This window comes from Emydura macquarii, unplaced genomic scaffold (assembly GCF_026122565.2).
Source record: "Emydura macquarii macquarii isolate MOO-44397 ecotype Brisbane River unplaced genomic scaffold, CSIRO-AGI_Emac_v2 contig_2948, whole genome shotgun sequence".
Classification (NCBI taxonomy): Eukaryota; Metazoa; Chordata; order Testudines; family Chelidae; genus Emydura; species Emydura macquarii.
Genome location: NW_027133085.1, coordinates 958,263 through 975,476, shown reverse-complemented (window position 1 = coordinate 975,476; position 17,214 = coordinate 958,263). Strand labels below are relative to the sequence as shown.

At 43.6% G+C, this 17,214-nt stretch overlaps 1 protein-coding gene across 1 annotated transcript in view; it reads left to right on the top strand.

Annotated features, from left to right (window-relative positions):
* The window catches only part of ELP2 (elongator acetyltransferase complex subunit 2), a 106,231-nt gene that overhangs the window by 42,258 nt on the left and 46,759 nt on the right, over positions 1-17,214 (top strand). The window contains exons 10-12 of the mRNA XM_067569913.1: positions 999-1,099; positions 6,558-6,689; positions 12,902-13,051. Coding sequence (XP_067426014.1) covers positions 999-1,099; positions 6,558-6,689; positions 12,902-13,051 — 383 coding nt within the window. The remainder of the gene's footprint in view (positions 1-998; positions 1,100-6,557; positions 6,690-12,901; positions 13,052-17,214) is intronic.

Below are 17,214 nucleotides of genomic sequence, written 5' to 3'. Positions count from 1 at the left end.
TGATACTTTGTGTTTTGTATATATTGCTTTGATAAAAGACCATATGAATACAGTATATGAATGTTTTACAAATCAAACAAAGCCAGTATTTCATGTGTACACAGTCTCTTATTTCACCTCAGTTTGTTCAACACAAACGAATAAATTTTAAAGATGAATATTTTTTTATATTCTCTCCAGAAGCTCAGTATTAACTCAAAGGCCCTTTGTTTTTTTTGATAGAGAAAAATGGTAGGGTAATAAAATATTGAAATGTCTTTATTTCACTCTTACATGCATTAGTAGAACTCTTCAGCGAAATCCTTTGAATTGTCAGTTTTTCAGATATAAATTCTTTAAAATTACGCATTAATATCTAATTAGTCAACAGTAACTGAAAATTCTTCTTTACTGCCCCTGCAATTCTCTGACCCCAGCCATAGCATGAGGGATGTAAAAAAAAATAAAGGAACAAGCCATTTCTTCTAAATATGTGAAAGAATAGTTACTGCTTTAGATTGTAGAACAATGAATAGCACCATAGACATTCTTTTTTCTCTTTAGAGATATAATAATCTAATGATATATATCCAGTAGAGAGATCTGTCTGTGGAATTAACTACCTTTAAAAATAAACAGTTTAAAATTGTAATACATAACCTTAGGGTCTCTAGTATTATCAGAGTCTGCTAGATTTTGTTTCCTCTGAATCAAAACTTTGAAAATCCTAACTTGAGAGACATAGTATAAATTCCTTATTCTTATGTTACTGTTTATACTTTCCTTTGGCATAGCCCTAGTAGAAGCAAATATTTGAAACAATATTTTATCATATCACCAGCAGAAATTTGCATCCATCAAGATTTTGATCTTGTTGACTGGTGATTATTCACTGATTATAGCAGATATTTTGCAATGCAGCAGTTGAATTTTCAGCATATATAGATTTCAATATTGTTATATTCTGCTAAAGAGCATTCCAATTGTAGTAGGAAAATAATTTCTTTTTTGTACTGTAGATGGCATAATACAACAACCAATGAGACTACTGTCTGCATCAATGGACAAAACTGTGATCCTCTGGGCTCCAGATGAAGAATCTGGGGTATGGCTAGAACAGGTAAGGGCAGTTTTTCTTAGCATACCTGTGTAACCTAACACATCTTGGGTTTGCCTCAAGTTTCACTGTGACTTTTGTTTTTTGGATTTTTTAAAATATATTGTAACAAATTTTAGGTAGAATATACTGCTTTGAAATAGGGATGTGAAATATCATTTAACAAAACAACCATTTAAACAATTCAAATTATATCGGTTAAATGTTTAACCAATATAATATTTTACATCCCTCGCTCTGCGGTAACAGGGGGCACCTGGAGGCTGGATGGGGGGCATCCTGCCATGCCTCAGACACATTGATCGTCCCAGAGTGGGCTGTCCAGAGCAGGGGCACCGTTGTCTCCCAGCCTGCAGGAGGGGGCAATAAGGCATCTTGAGCTCTGGCCACCCCCGTAGCCCATCCACCTCCTATCACACTCCTGGCCTTGCCCAAGGACCAGGGACACCGCCTATGCCCGCCTAACCCCCTAGACCGTTCACCTGGGTGCATCTCAGCTGTTGCCGCCTGGCTCACTGCTGCTCAGGCTGCTGCTGCCGCCAGTGTCAAACCCTTAAGTCGCCAGGATTCTCCCGTGCGCGAGTGCATGTCCAGGCCCTCCCCGCCATTGTCCCTCCCTGCAACACCCCATCCCCGCACAGTCCCCCGCACTCCATCACCGCCAATGCAGCGAATAGTTAAACTGTTAACGTAATTTGTAAACAGCAAAACTAATTACTTACTGGTTAACCATTTAACCATTTGATATTTTACATCCCTACTTTGAAGATGTTTCATAAGTTATATGTATGTTCATTGGAATAAAAATTGTATGCAAAATATAGAAAACTTAATGCAAAAAACAATTGTAGAGATCAAGGTCAAAAGATAAACGAAAAAGATGTAGTATCTGACAAAACTGAATTATAGCTGAAGTGCTAGTGACATCCTTGATTAAGATTGCCATTTCAAATCCAATTACTCAGTTGTGAATAACATTCTAATAATCCACCTTTTGGGCTGCGATTCGCAAGAACTTTGATCGCAGAGTGAATTCTTTGGTGTTTTTGAATAAACTGTTAAAACTCTGTCTCTAGATGGCATAATACAACAAGTTTGTTCACTCAGCTGGTATACTTTATGACATAAATAAAACTACACTTGTCAAAAAGAATAGAGTATACTTTGTGATGCAGTAGTCTTAATTTTTCTGTTGTATGTATTTCCTTACTTATTTGCAACATGTGGCAAGCCACAATAAGTTTGTGTATCATTAGTACAAATTAGTACATACTACCATAGTATTTGTAATGGTATTTTAATATAGGTATATACAGTAGCAACACCTATATTTAGGGTTCCTTTACATTTTCTAAGTCCCTGTTTTCAGTTATTTAACTTTGCTAGACTTTAAGAATTTGGGTTGAAATTTTCTATGCTTCATCTCTGCTTATGGCCAATTTTTAGATATAGGTGTAGCTATCAGCAAAACGTTTTAACCATTTTTGAGAATGAGGTTTTAGAAAATAGGTAGACTTCCTAATGTTAAATTTTCTTATTAGTTCTTTGAAGAGTTATATAGTGTCTTTGTGCTTGGGAGTAGGAATTTGAAATTGGCTTGGTAATGGTAATCTGGTCAGAGAGATGCCTTTTGCTATCACCATGAAAATCCACCCACATCTGGCCATATAATAAGCCTTGAAAGTCACCAACTGCATATATTCAGTAGAGCTTGCTAGAGATTTACTGCTAAATCTCCAAACATTCCATTTGCATTGAATATGCTCCCTAGGAACACAGATCTTGAGCTCCATGTGTTAAATGTAAGCCAGAGCAACTCTTTTGGCGTAGGGAAGAAGTGCTGGGTTGGAAGCCTAGAGATGGGGGAGACCATGAGTTCTAGTTTCTGCTGTGTACACTCATACATTAAAGAAGTAGGCAACTAGGGGCTGTGCTCCTCTTGACCTGCTGCTCACAAACAGGGAAGATTTGATAGGGGAAGTAGAAGTGGGTGGAAACCTAGGCAGCAGTGACCATGAGATGATAGGGTTCAGAATCCTGACAAAAGGAAGAAAGGAGAACAGCAGGATGCGAACCATGGACTTCAGAAAAGCAGACTTTGACTCCCTCAGGGAGCTGATGGCAGGATCCCCTGGGAGGCTAATATGAGGGGGAAATGAATCCAAGAAAGCTGGCTGTATTTTGAAGAAATCTTATTCAGGGCACAGGAACAAACCATCCCGATGTGCAGAAAGAATGGCAAATATGGTAGGCGCCCAGCTTGGCTTAACAAAGAAGTCTTTGGTGAGCTTAAACACAAACAGGAAGCTTACAAGAAGTGGAAGCTTGGTCAGATGACTAGGGAGGATTATAAAAATACTGCTAAAAATGCAGGAATGAAATCAGGAAGGCCAAGGCGCAATTGGAGTTGCAGCTAGCAAGGAACATGACGAGGAACAAGAAGGGTTTCTACAGCTATGTTACCAACAAGAAGATTAGGGAAAGTGTGGGCCCCTTACAGAATGGGGGAGGCAACCTAGTGACAGAGGATGTGAAGAAAGCTGAGGTACTCGATGCCTTTTTTGCCTCTGTCTTCACAGCCAAGGTCAGCTCCCAGACTACTGCACTTGGCAGCACAGAATGGGGAGGAGGTGAACAGCCCTCAGTGCTGAAGGAACAGATTCAGGACTATTTAGAAAGAGTGGACATACACAAGTCCATGGGGCCAGATGCAAAGCATTCCTGAGGCTGCTGAGGGAGTTGGCTAATGTGATTTCAGAGCCATTGGCTATTATTTTTGAAAGCTTGTGGCAATTGGAGGAGGTCCCTGATGATTGGAAAAAGGCAAGTATAGTGCTCATCTTCAAGAAAGGGAAGAAAGAGGATCCAGGGAACTACAGACCGGTCAGCCTCACCTCAATCCCTGGAACAATCATGGAGTAGGTCCTCAAGGAATCCCTTTTAAGCACTTGGAAGAGAGGAAGGTGATCAGGAACAGTCAGCATGGATTCACCAAGGGCAAGTCATGCCTGACCAACCTAATTGCCTTCTATGAAGAGGTGACTGGCCCTGTGGATGTGGGGAGAGTGGTGGATGTGATATACCTTAACTTTAGCAAAGCTTTGATACAGTCTCCCACAGTATTCTTATCAGCAAGTTAAAGAAATATGGGTTGGATGAATGGAGTATAAAATGGATACAGAGCTGGCTAGATCATCGGGCTCAACGGGTAGTGATCAATGGCTTGATGTCTAGCTGGCAGCTGGTCACAAACAGAGATGCCCCAGGGGTCGGTGCTGGGGCCGGTTTTGTTCAACATCTTCATTAATGATCTGGAGGATGGGGTAGATTGCACCCTCAGCAAGTTTGCAGATGACACTAAGCTAGGGGGAGTGGTAGATACCCTGGAAGGTAGGAATAGGATACAGAGAGACCTAGACAATTTGGAGGATTGGGCCAAAATAAATCTGATGAGGTTAAACAAGGACAAGTGCAGAATCCTGCACTTAGGATGGAAAAATCTCATGCACAGCTACAGACTGGGGACCGATGAGCTAGGCAACAGTTCTGCAGAAAAGGACCTGGGGGTTACAGTGGATAAAAAGCTGGATATGAGTCAGCAGTGTGCCCTAGTTGCTAAGAAGGCTAATGGAATATTGGGCTTCATTAGTAGGAGCATTGCCAGCAGATCGAGGGAAGTGATTATTCCCCTCTATTCGGCATTGGTGAGGCCGCATCTGGAGTATTGTGTCCAGTTTTGGGCCCCCCACTACAAAAAGGATGTGGACAAGCTGGAGGAAGTCCAGCGGAGGGCAACAAAAATGATTAGGGGGCTTGAGCACAAGACTTATGTGGAGAGACCGAGGGAACTAGGCTTGTTTAGTCTGCAGAAGAGAACGAGGGGGGATTTGATAGCAGCCTTTAACTATCTGAAAGGGGGTTCCAGGGAAGATGGAGCTAGGCAGTTCTCAATGGTAGTAGATGAGAGAACAAGGAGCATTGGTCTCCAGTTGCAGTGGGGGAGGTGTAGGTTGGATATTAAGAAAACGTTTTTCACTAGGAGGGTGGTGAAGCACTGGAATGGGTTACCTAGGGATATGGTGGAATCTCCATTTCTAGAAGTTTTTAGCTGTGGCTTGACAAAGCCCTGGCTGGAATGATTTAGCTGAGGTTATTCCTGTTTTGAGCAGGGGGTTAGACTAGATGACTTCCTGGGCTCCCTTCCAACTCTATGATTCTAAATATTATTGCCACTCTCCCTCCTTCCCCATTTTAATGTGGGTAATGGGGAGGCTGCACCAAATCACATCAGGGAGAGCGGGGAATAGAATCCATTCTCTAATATGGTAGAGCAAAGTCTAGTCCACAGCCACACTGCTTTTCAGAATGGATGTGTCATAGCTGTGTATTTGGCTATGCTGTCTGTATCCACTGGACCACAATCTCTTTTACAAGACACACAACCCAGGAATCTTACCTCCCAACATTCCATTGTTATATAGCAAATAGTTGTGTTCACTGGCAAAGTATGTGTGGTGACCCTCTACTGTCTAGTTGGAAGAGGATAATTGACTTCTGTGGCCATCAGTTACTCATTGAGTTCGTGAGGGAGAGGTCTGTGCTGTGGATTTAAAGGTTTTGGTAAGAGCTGGTCAAAACTTTTTGGACAAAAAGATTTTTCATTTAAAAAATAGCCTTTTATCAAAAAGAAATTTTCATTAAACATTTTTTACATTAAAAATTTTCCCCAAAAATTAAAAATTGGGTCCTTTTGAACACTTAGACATGAGAATAACTTAGAAAATTCAAAATTTTTAAATGAAAAGAAGTTTTTATTTTTTGAGCAGATTTAGTCCTGGGTTCAAACCCTGCATATGATAACCTATGCAGGGTTCCATATGATGGAATTTGTTTTGTTTCCTTCTGACTAAACCTAGGAAATTATACACACTAGCCTACATTAAATGGCTAATAAAGTTGCAAAGGCAAGAACTTAAAAGTTAGAAAATACCAAAATTAAGGTTGACTGACTGTGCAACTTTAATACAGTTCCCTTACATGTACATATTACAAAAGTCTTCAATTACATGATCTCATACATTTTTTTCGACAGGACCCTTTTCTCACTCAGTTCAAGGATGGATAGTAAAAGAGGCAGAATACTGCAAGAAGTTTTCTTGTGTTTAAAGATCTGGACTGTGACCCAGGAGAGCTGGGTTCTGTTCCTAGCTCTATCACAAACTTCCTGATTTTGGAAAAGATCCTACCCTGCAAGGGAGCCACATAAAAATTTCATGAGCAGTCTTTGTTCTGGTACCTCCTAACTTTTGTGTCCTTGATTTTGTAACCATAATTCTCTTTTAACATGTTTTTTGTATGCAAAATATAGATTGCACTGTGTCGCAGAGCTTGGAATAGGTTTAAAACAAATGAAAGACTGGTTACTGGGCAATAAATATGTCACTTTCAATTGTTCATTCAGGTCCGTGTAGGAGAAGTGGGTGGTAACACTCTTGGATTTTTTGACTGTCAGTTTAGCCCGGATGGTTCAATGATTCTTGCCCATGCTTTCCATGGAGCACTGCATCTTTGGAGTCAGACTCCAGCTAACAAGGTAAAACGTTTTTATTGTTTTTACTGTTGAGTAGAAAATAATGATAAATGTATGTGAAGGGAGTTCCATTTATCTTACTTTAAATGTCAAAACCATTCTTTCTCTAAAGATATTCTCCAGGATTCTTCTTCGAGTGCTTGCTCATGTCAATTCCAAGTAGGGGCGTGCATGCCGTGTGTACAGTCCGCCGGAAAGCTTTTCCCTCAGCGTACCAGTAGGGTTGGCTGTGGAGCCCCTTGGAGTAGTGCCTCCATGGCACTCTTTATAGGGCTCTGCCGACCCTTCCCTGTTCAGTTCCTTCTTACCGCCCATAATGTTCGCTGGAATAACCAGTTTCTCTTGCTTTGCAAGTGATTACCCCTCATCGCTTCTCTGTTTAAGTACCTGTAAATAGTTAAGTAGTTAAGATTTAGTTGTTGTTAGTGTAATTAGGATAGTGTTCCCGATTAGCGAGTAGTTCTAGTTCTGCCTGCCCCATCCCTGTGATGGAGTCCTTCTCCTCATCCCCGGACAAGGCTGTGGGGGGAGCTAACCCGGTGGCCATCCCGGATGACAGCAGGGCGCATCAGGAGCTGCTGTGCAGGGTAGCTCAAAATATGGGCCTTCAAGCAGAGGAGGTGGTGGAGGACACTGACCCCATGATGGACCTATTGGTCCGAAAGGCCCTTCCAGAGTCGCCATGCCACTCATTAAGACCATCAAGGAGACCACAAAGACTTTGTGGCAGACCCCGGCCTCTCTACCCCCTACTGCTAAGAGGGTGGAGAGAAAATACTTTCTGCCATCAAAGGGGCTTGAACATTTTTATATCCACCCCACTCCAGGGTCGTTGGTGGTGGCTGCTGCTAACGAAAAAGAGTGGCAAGGACAGCAAGGGCCCATGCTTAAGGCCAAAGACGCCAAAAAGTTGGAGCTCTTCTGGCAGAAAGTGTATTCCACCTGGGGGCTCCAACTTAGGATTGTGATCCAATAGGCGATCCTAAGTAGGTATACATACAACTCTTGGGTGTCAATGGACAAGTTCAAGGACTCAGGGCAACAAGTGTCCAAGTCTGAATTTATGGCCATGGTTAGAGAGGGCAAGGCGATATCCAGGACTCTGCTCCAGTCGGCTTTGGATGCAGCGGACGCAGTGGCCCGCGCTATGTTGTCGGGGGTGGCCATGAGGAGGAGCTTGTGGCTGCAGGCTTCGGGTCTCCCTCAGGAGGTCCAAATGACCATCCAGGACCTTCCATTCAGAAGTCTGGCATTATTCTCATCCCAGACAGACTCTACAGAGCCTGAAGGACTCGAGGGTCGTTTTGAAGTCTTTGGGCCTACAGATGCCAGCACCTCAAAGGAAGCCATTCAAGCTACAAGCCCATGCCCTGCTTCTATCAGCCGGGGCAGATCTACAATTGCAGACAGGGTTGAAATGGCAGGAGGAATAACCAGCAGGCCTCCGGCCAGAACCAGGGCTTGTCACGGCAGTCTTCGGGCCTGAAGAAAAACTTGTGAGGATGTGCCCAAGGATGGCACACCAGTCTTAGACCCGGATCCAACCCGTCCCTTGTTTCGTAACCATTTATCCCAATTTTACCATGCATGGTCCCAGGTCATGTCGGATCTGTGAGTCTTGTGCATGGTAAAATTGGGATACTCGCTCCAGTTTTCTTCCATGCCTCCTTTCTACCCACCCTGTCCCTCTTCAGACACCCCTCTCACAAGCATCTTCTTCTTCAGGAATTGCAGTCGCTTCTAAGGTCAGGGGCAGTGGAAGAGGTGCCTCGCGACCTGAGGGGAAAGGAGTTTTACTCCCATTCCTTTCTAATTCCGAAGGCCAAAGGGGGGGCTTTGTCCTATTCTAGACCCGCGAAACCTGAACAGAATTCTGAGCAAGGTACGGTTCCGCATGGTTTCCTTCGCCTCCATCATTCCCTTCCTGGATCTGGGAGACTGGTATGTCGCCCGTGACTTGAAGGACACGTACTTTCATGTGGCCATTGTGCCAAGGCACAGGAATTTTCTCTGCTTTGTAGTCAGCCAGATCATAGAATCATAGAATATTAGAGTTGGAAGGGACCTCAGGAGGTCATCTAGTCCAACCCCCTGCTCAAAGCAGGACTAGCTTCAGCTATATCATCCCAGCCAGGGCTTTGTCAAGCCTCAGCTTAAAAACCTCTAAAGATGGAGATTCCACCACCTCTCTAGGTAGCCCATTCCAGTGCTTCACCACCCTCCTAGTGAAAAACGTTTTCCTAATGTCCAACCTAGACCTCCCGCCCTGCAACTTGAGACCGTTGCTCCTTGTTCTGTCATCTGCCACCACTGAGAACAGCCTAGCCCCATCCTCCCTGGAATCCACTTTCAGGTAGTTAAAGGCCGCTATCAAATCCCCCTCATTCTTCTCTTTTGCAGACTAAACAAGCCCAGTTCCCTCAGCCTCTCCTCATAAGTCCTGTGCTCCAGCCCCCAGTCATTTTTGTTGCCCTCCGCTGGACTCTCTCCAACTTGTCCACATCCTTTTTGTAGTGGGGGGCCCAAAACTGGACACAATGTTCTAAATACGGCCTAACCAATGCCGAATAGAGGGGAATAATCACTTCCCGTGACCTGCTGGCAATGCCCCTCCTAATGCAGCCCAATATGCTATTAGCCTTCTTGACAACCAGGGCACACTGCTGACTCATATCCAGCTTTTTATCCACTGTAACCCCCAGGTCCTTTTCTGCAGAGCTGCTGCCTAGCTTGTCGGTCCCCAGTCTATAGCTGTGCATGGGATTCTTCCTTCCTAAGTGGAGGACTCTGCATTTTTCTTTGTTGAACCTCATTAGATTTCTTTTGGCCCAATCCTCCAGTTTGTCTAGGTCTCTCTATATCCTATTCCTACCTTCCAGGGTATCTACCACTCCCCCCAGCTTAGTGTCATCCGCAAACTTGCTGAGGGTGCAATCTACCCCATCCTCCAGATCATTAATGAAGATGTTGAACAAAACCGGCCCCAGGACCGACTCCTGGGGAACTACAGTTCTACAGTTCACAGTCCTGCCCTTCAGTCTGTCAATGGTGCCCAGAGTGTTCACTAAATGCCTTTTGGTAGTCGCGACCTTCTTGAGGAGGCAAAGGATTCAGGCAAAGGATTGTCCTACCTAGACGATTGACTGGTCAAGGGATGCACCAGAGCCCAGATGGAGGTGCACCTGCAGGTGATAAGGGCCACCTTCTTGAGGCTGGGTCTTATGATCAATAAGCAGAAATCAACGCTCGTCCTCATACAGAGAATAGAATTCATTGGTGCAGTGCATCCCTTCCCCAAGCTTGGTTCCTGGCCATCAGAGACATAAGGGACTTGGAGAGACATCTCCTCACTACAGCTCAGAACTGCTTAAAACTGCTGGGGCATATGGCGGCATGCACTTGTGGTCCAGCACGCAAGGCTATGACTGAGACCTCTACAAGCCTGGGTAGCAATGGTGTATCGCCCAGCACACGACGTCTTAGACAAGGTTGTGTCTCTCCCCCCTGAGGTTCTAGTTTCCCTGAACTGGTGGTGCAAGCCCCAATGGGTATGTGCCAGTCTCCCTTTCTGGTTGCCCCAGCCATCTGTGTGTCTGGTGACAGACACATCAGACTTGGATTGGGGGACCCATCTGGGCGACCTTAGGACGCAGGGCCTATGGACCCAGTCAGACTGCTGTCACATATCAATGTGAGAGAGCTAAGAGCTGTGCGTCTGGCGTGCCAAGCCTTTCAGGACCATCTAAGGGGCAAGGTGGTGTCAGTTCTGATGGACAATACGACAGCAATGTTTTATATAAACAAACTGGGTGGAGCTTGCTCCTCTCCCCTGTGCCAGGAAGCCTTCAGTCTGTGGGAATTCTGCATCGCTCAGCTGATTCACCTGGTGGCATCACACCTTCTGGGGTGCTAAAACGCACTGGCAGAGAGCCTCAGCAGATCTTTCCTCACTCATGAGTGGTCGATTCACCCAGATGTATTGGCCGATGTTTTCCAGAAGTGGGGCATTCCCCAGATAGACCTGTTTGTCTCAGAGCTCAACAAGAAGTGCAGGAAGTTTTGCTCCTTTCAGAAGCCCAGCCCCGGGTCCATTGCGGACACATTTCTCATCCCATGGACAGACCAGCTGTTCTATGCCTTTCCACTGACTCCTCTTATCCACAGGGTGCTGGTGAAGATCTGGCAGGACAGGGATGTGGTAATTCTAATAGCCTGTCTTGGCCCCATCAGCACTGGTTTACAACATTGCTCGATCTTTCAGTCGAAATGCTGATCACTCTCTCTCTTCTCCCAGACCTGCTCACCCAGCATCAGGGCACGTTGTGGCACCCCAACCTCCAGGTGCTGCACCTCACGGCGTGGAACCTTCGTGGTTGAACCCCAGGGAACTAGTGTGTTCAGAGCGGGTCAGGGAGGTCCTCCTTAGTTGTAGGAAACCCTCTACTAGGGCTACCTACCTGGCAAAGTGGAAGCAGTTTTTGATGTGGGCAGCAGCAAAGAGTATCTCGCCTCTGAAAGAGCTGATCCTGATGATCCTGGATTATTTACTTGACCTGAAGCAGCAAGACTTGTCCGAATCATCGGTTAAAGTCCATCTAGCGGCTATTTCGGCCTTCCATCTGGGGGAATTGGCGGCTCAGTTTTCGCTAACCTCATGGTTAAGCAGTCCTTGAAAGGATTGGACAGACTGTTCCCGCCCACACATTCGCCAGTGGTCCAGTGGGACCTGAACTTTGTCCTCTCAAGGCTAACGGGCCCTCCGTTTGAGCCTCTGGCATCTTGTTCACTCCTTTACTTGTCCTGGAAGGTGGCCTTTCTGGTAACCATAACTTCAGCCAGGAGAGTATCTGAGCTCAGAGCGCTAACTTCAGAGCCGCCCTACACAGTTTTCTTCAAGGACAAGGTCCAGCTTCGACCTCATCCAGTTTTCCTGCCAAAGGTGATCTCTCATTTCCACAAAAATCAGGATATTTTCCTCCTGGTATTTTTCCTTAAGCCACACGCTAATGGTAGGGAGTAAAGGCTGCACACTCTTGATGTCAGAATGGCTTTAGCCTTCTACATCGAAAGTACCAAACCTTTCAGGAAGATGTCTTAGCTCTTTGTAGCGGTAGCTGACAGGATGAAAGGGGAGCCAGTTTTGTCTCAACACATCTCGTCTTATATCACGTCATGTATCAGGGAATGTTACAACCTAGTGAAAGTGCATGCACCAGTGATAGCGGCCCATTCCACCAGAGCTCAAGCATCCTCTGCAGCTTTTCTGGCACAGGTGTCAATTGAGGATATTTGTAAGTCAGCAACGTGAACCTCGATCCACACTTCACAACGCACTATGCTATTACTCATCAGGCTAGGGATGCCGCCGAGTTCGGGAGGGCGGTTCTGCAGTCTGCGGGAGTTTGAGTTCCGACCCCTCCTCCTACAGTATGCCTTGGGAATCACCTTCTTGGAATTGACATGAGCAAGCACTCAAAGAAGAAAAGCCGGTTACTAACCTTCTGTAACTGTCATTCTTTGAGATGTGTTGCTCATGTCCATTCCAAAACCCACCTGCCTACCTCACTTTCGGAATTATCTAGCAAGAAGGAAATGAGGAGGGAAGTGTCGGCAGAGACCTGTATGGAGCACCATGGAGGTGCGACTCCAGGGGGCTCCACAGCCAACCCTACAGGTACGCTGGGGGAAAAGCTTTCTGGCAGACCGTGCACGCAGCACACACACACCTGCTTGGAATGGACACGAGCAACACATTTCAAAGAACAACAGTTACAGAAGGTTAGTAACAGTCTTTTCTCAGTCCTGGACCTTGAGAATAAGGCATGCTGGGCTCCTCAAACTCTTAGCCTTTGGTTTCTAAGGGCAGCAATAGTGGCTTGGGGAATGAGCTAACCTCCACTTGTGTCTGGCTCTGGTCCAACTGCCTCCTCTGAATGTTCACATCAATGGTTCTTGACTATCAGCAGAGCAGCTCCCAGCAGCACTTGAGCCTCTTCAGCCAGTACTCTGGTACTTCACCTTGATCTAACCTTTTGCTGTTTCAGGTATCTTGTTCGTTTGTGTCTTCTTTACGGTCAGGTCTGGTTGAGGACTTCTGTATTCAGTTCTATGTATTTTGTATGTAAAAAGGTACACAAAAATATATTGATTGCTCCTGTTTATGCCTGCTTTCTCACATGTATATGTATAATATGTGGTTTCTGGTTTTTTAATAGAAAGAATGGACTCCAGAAGTTGTAATTTCAGGACATTTTAACAGTGTACAAGATATAAAGTGGGATCCAGAAGGAGAATTTATCATCACTGTTGGTTCTGATCAAACTACTAGACTCTTTGCTCCATGGAAGAGAAAGCATCAGACAGAGGTAAGTCTTTGGAAGTTTTTGCAAAGAGTTGTTAGAACTCAGGATCGATAAATCAGTTTGGAGCAAGATAAGAAACAATCTGAACAATGCTTATTCCTTAAGCTACACTAAACTGGGACCTATTGAAGGTTTGTGTGTTTACATTTTTAATTTTGTCCTTTAACATTTCCTGCTTTCAGTGTTTGTAAGCAAAGGAAACTGAAATCCCAAAATACTGTAAAAGAAAGGAGTTCTGGCAGTATTTGGTGCAGGTTTTGATGGTGCCCTCATTGGGGGCCTTTAAATGCTATTGTAATATCAATTATAAATAGTAGCATTTCCAACTCTTCAAAAACTAGGCGGTATTTGAAAACTAAAAACTAATCCACATCTCACTGGATTTCCATCCAAATTTTTTTTTAATTTTGTTGTTTGTGTAGTATCATCTGTAAATTACATCAGAATTCTTGGTCTTGGTGACGTGTTCTTAAATTACCAGTTTTATTGCAGCACCTCTTTTGTTGGCACTTCAGTTTATGAGATCAGAGTACCTAATATAAGTATGTGAGCAGGGGGGGGTCTGAGTAAGGTATCTTTCCCAACATCCTCTGGTGAAGGCTGATGCAAAGAAATCACTTTAGCTTTCTTGTAATGTCCTTATCTTCCTAATTGTTTTCTTAAATTATGGCTGGTCCACTGGACCTATCATTCTGTTGTAGGCATTTTGCCTTGGATATAATGGAATAGGTATATCCAGGCTGATGAAAAATACCCAGATAATGAGGTCCCTTTTTATTTTATTTTTTTTTTGTATAGATGTAGTAGAGATAGTGTTATGTTTAATTAAACATCTGTTTCTTTCTCAAGCCACATCAACATTGAAGTATAATCCCCCTCTCCTTTGTGTGTTTTTTTTGTTTGTTTTGGGGGGTTTTGTGCTGCAGCACTAAAATGACAGGCTTCTGGCTTTTCTGAGGCCATGTCTTCACTAGAAACAATGGAGCAGCACTTTAGTGTAGACATACACTACAGTGGTGGAATGGGTTCTCCCATTGCTGTAGTTAATCTACGTTCCCCGATAGGTGTCAGCATGGTCAACAGAAGAATTCTTCCATCAACCTTGCACTGTGTACACCAGGGGAGTGTGGGGGTGGAGGGAAGGGTTTAGGTCAATTTAACTACATCACTCAGGGGTGTGACTTTTTAGTGTAGACCTGGCCTTAAATTGAAATACCAACAGGAGGACGTATACTGTTTAATTGGTTAGTGTTAATACAGGACAATGCACTGGAAATGAAAAGGGCTAGGTTTATGTTATGTGTTGTTACGCTGATTAAGGAATTCTTTTGTGGAGGAATTGAAATATGTGTTTGACACTCTTATCATTATCTCTCTCAAAAGAAAGGGAAACAAGTAGAAAAACAGGATAATACAGTTCTTGCAATTTTAACTGTCACATAACGTAGTATCTTTGTCATTGTTTATACTTCTGTAGTCATGTCTTCAGTAGCTTCAACCAGTGTTTCCCAAACTGTTGAAAAGTAAACACCTTTCCCACCTTCTTCTGGAAAATGAAATCAGTCATGCCTCTCTGTAACATCACTAGTGTTTTGCACCCATCTGGCTAGTCCTTCATGTGCCTACCACTTTGGTCATTTTGGTATAGTTATTCACACTGATACTTCCTCTCTTTTCTCAGGCCTGCTCTACATACAGTTTTTGTACTGATATAACTATGTTGGTGAGGGGTATGTGATTATTTTTCCAAAATAGCTATACTGATACAACCCATAGTGTGAATGCAGTTAGGAGCTGTCTACACATGGAGTTATTCAGGAATCACTATTGGGCTTAAGCCTGATCTACACTACAAATGCTTTGCCAATATATCTATGCCTGCAGAATCCCCTAGTGTAGACAGAGTGTACGCCAACAGAAGGAGTTTTCTGCTGACATAGTTAAAACCACCTCCCCAAACAACATTAGCTATGATGACAGAAGCAGTCTTCCGTTGACATAGCTTTGTTTTCATGGGGTTTTGCTGACATTGCTATGTTGGCTAAAAAGTGTGATTTAGTCAGACCCCTAACTGACATAGCCATGCCGACAAAACATTGTGCAGGCAGTAATAAAAAGTACTACATATGTGTCATGAAACTTAGTTAACATTGCTGAGGGAGCTTCAGCTTTGAACTTACTAATTTTTGTGTATGTTAATTGTTAACTTGTTAATGTCATAAAATTAAGGAATAGCTGTTTCCTCTCAGGAAGTAGTATAATGTAGACTAAATTTAGATACTGGATCCAAATTCAGGTATGGTATATATAGTACATGTACTGTAGGTTGACCATATTCAAAGAACGGCCAGCAGCGTATTAGGGTACTTGTGGCTTTAACTTATTGAAGTATTTATTTACTATACATTTTACTGTACTTTTGATATAGAGGCTCTCATAAGCTGCTTAAGTAGTTTTTAATTTGCCATACGTAATTTAAAAACATATAGAATACGTAATGTTACTGTTGAAGACAGTGACATCTGTTGGTGAACGAACAGTTGAGCAAAATACAAAAATAAAACAGGTATTGCTCATATGTCCAAGGAAAAATTGGCAACCAAAAGTTTTTTAATCACAGCTGTTAGTTGTTTTTACTATGAACACCTGTCTTATTAAGTCCTAATTCTCTCTTTAATCCTCCATTTCAGTAAAATCCTTGATCACCTTTTCAGTAGTCTCTGTTTACCTTCATCATCTTCTGATCTGTGAATGCAATACAAAATCAGTCATCAGTGGTAATTTGTCATTCAAACCTGCACTCTGTTTTTGAAAGAAATTACTGCACAAATCATTGAAAAATTAGTACAGAATAGTGTAGAGGAAAACAAATGAAAAGATAAATTAGCAAAGAGTGGGGAAGGACTTAAATATAACTTTTTACATTATATCCTCTTTTTATAAGAGTTCACAAAGCTATTTTCACTTAAAAGAATTTTGCAAGATCTTTCTAACTTCCTATTTTCCAATGGTACTCTTGTGACAGGATCCATGGAAGGGATGTCCTATTGTACTAAACATTGTGTGAACATCAAACTCGTGCAGATTTTTCCCATTTTATAAATTCTTCAGGATTGTATTCCATGAATTCCTCTATTTGGTGGCCTTCAAAAGGCATGTGGCACCTACCCACCGGGCAGCACCTGTTCCTGACTCCAGTACTGGGCTTGGTACCAGACATCAAGAGTCAGCTCAACAGGATCTTGCGGATCAAGAAATGTAGGAAGAGCAACCACAGCCAGAGGTGGCTGCCTCTTCCTCCTCCCCTGATAAGGCAGTCTCAGGAGGGGACGTATCACCTACCCCAGATGACTATAAGTAAGGTTAAGATTCTGTCATGGGTATTTTTAGTAAAAATAAGGGACAGGTTGTGGGCAATAAACAAAAATTAATGGAAGCCGCAACCTGTCCCTGACTGTTACCAAAAATACTTTGAGGGACAGGAGAAAACAAAGCTGCTGGAGCTTGCAGCTGCTCCAGCCTCTTTGCTCCAGCGGGCTGGCCACCGATCAGCTGCTCATGGCGGCCTCTGGGCTGGCTGGCTAATCATCTGTTTGGCAGTGGCGGCCCTGGAAGTCATGGCGGTCCCAAAAAGTCATGGAATTTGTGACTAAGTCATATCATAATTATAAGGCACACCAAGAATTGTTAAAGAGGGTTACCTTAAGTCTTGGCATGCAGATGGACCAAGTAAAAGAATCCTCACACTGCCTGGTTGATATTTTAGCTACTGCAGGTTCTTCCAGAGTGGCCATGCCTCTCAATGAGGCTATTTTGGACCCTGTTAAGGCACTGCAGCAGATGCCTACATCCCTTCCACCACTTCTAAAAGGGCCAAGTGCAAGTATTATGTATCCGCCCTAGGTAAAGAGTTCCTTTACTCCTCATCCCCACCCTCTGGGTCCCTGGTTGCTGCCAATGAGAGAGAAAGTAAGGGCGCAACTCCAAAATTAAAAGACTAAAAAAAAGTTAGGCTTGTTTGGTAGGAATGTTTATTCTACTGAGAGGTTGCAATTCAGGATTGCAAACCAGCATGCACTTTTGGGCAGGTATGACTTTAATGTATGGGACTCCATACTAAAATTTAAAGACATGCTGCCAGAAGATGCTAGGCAGGAGTTCTCCTT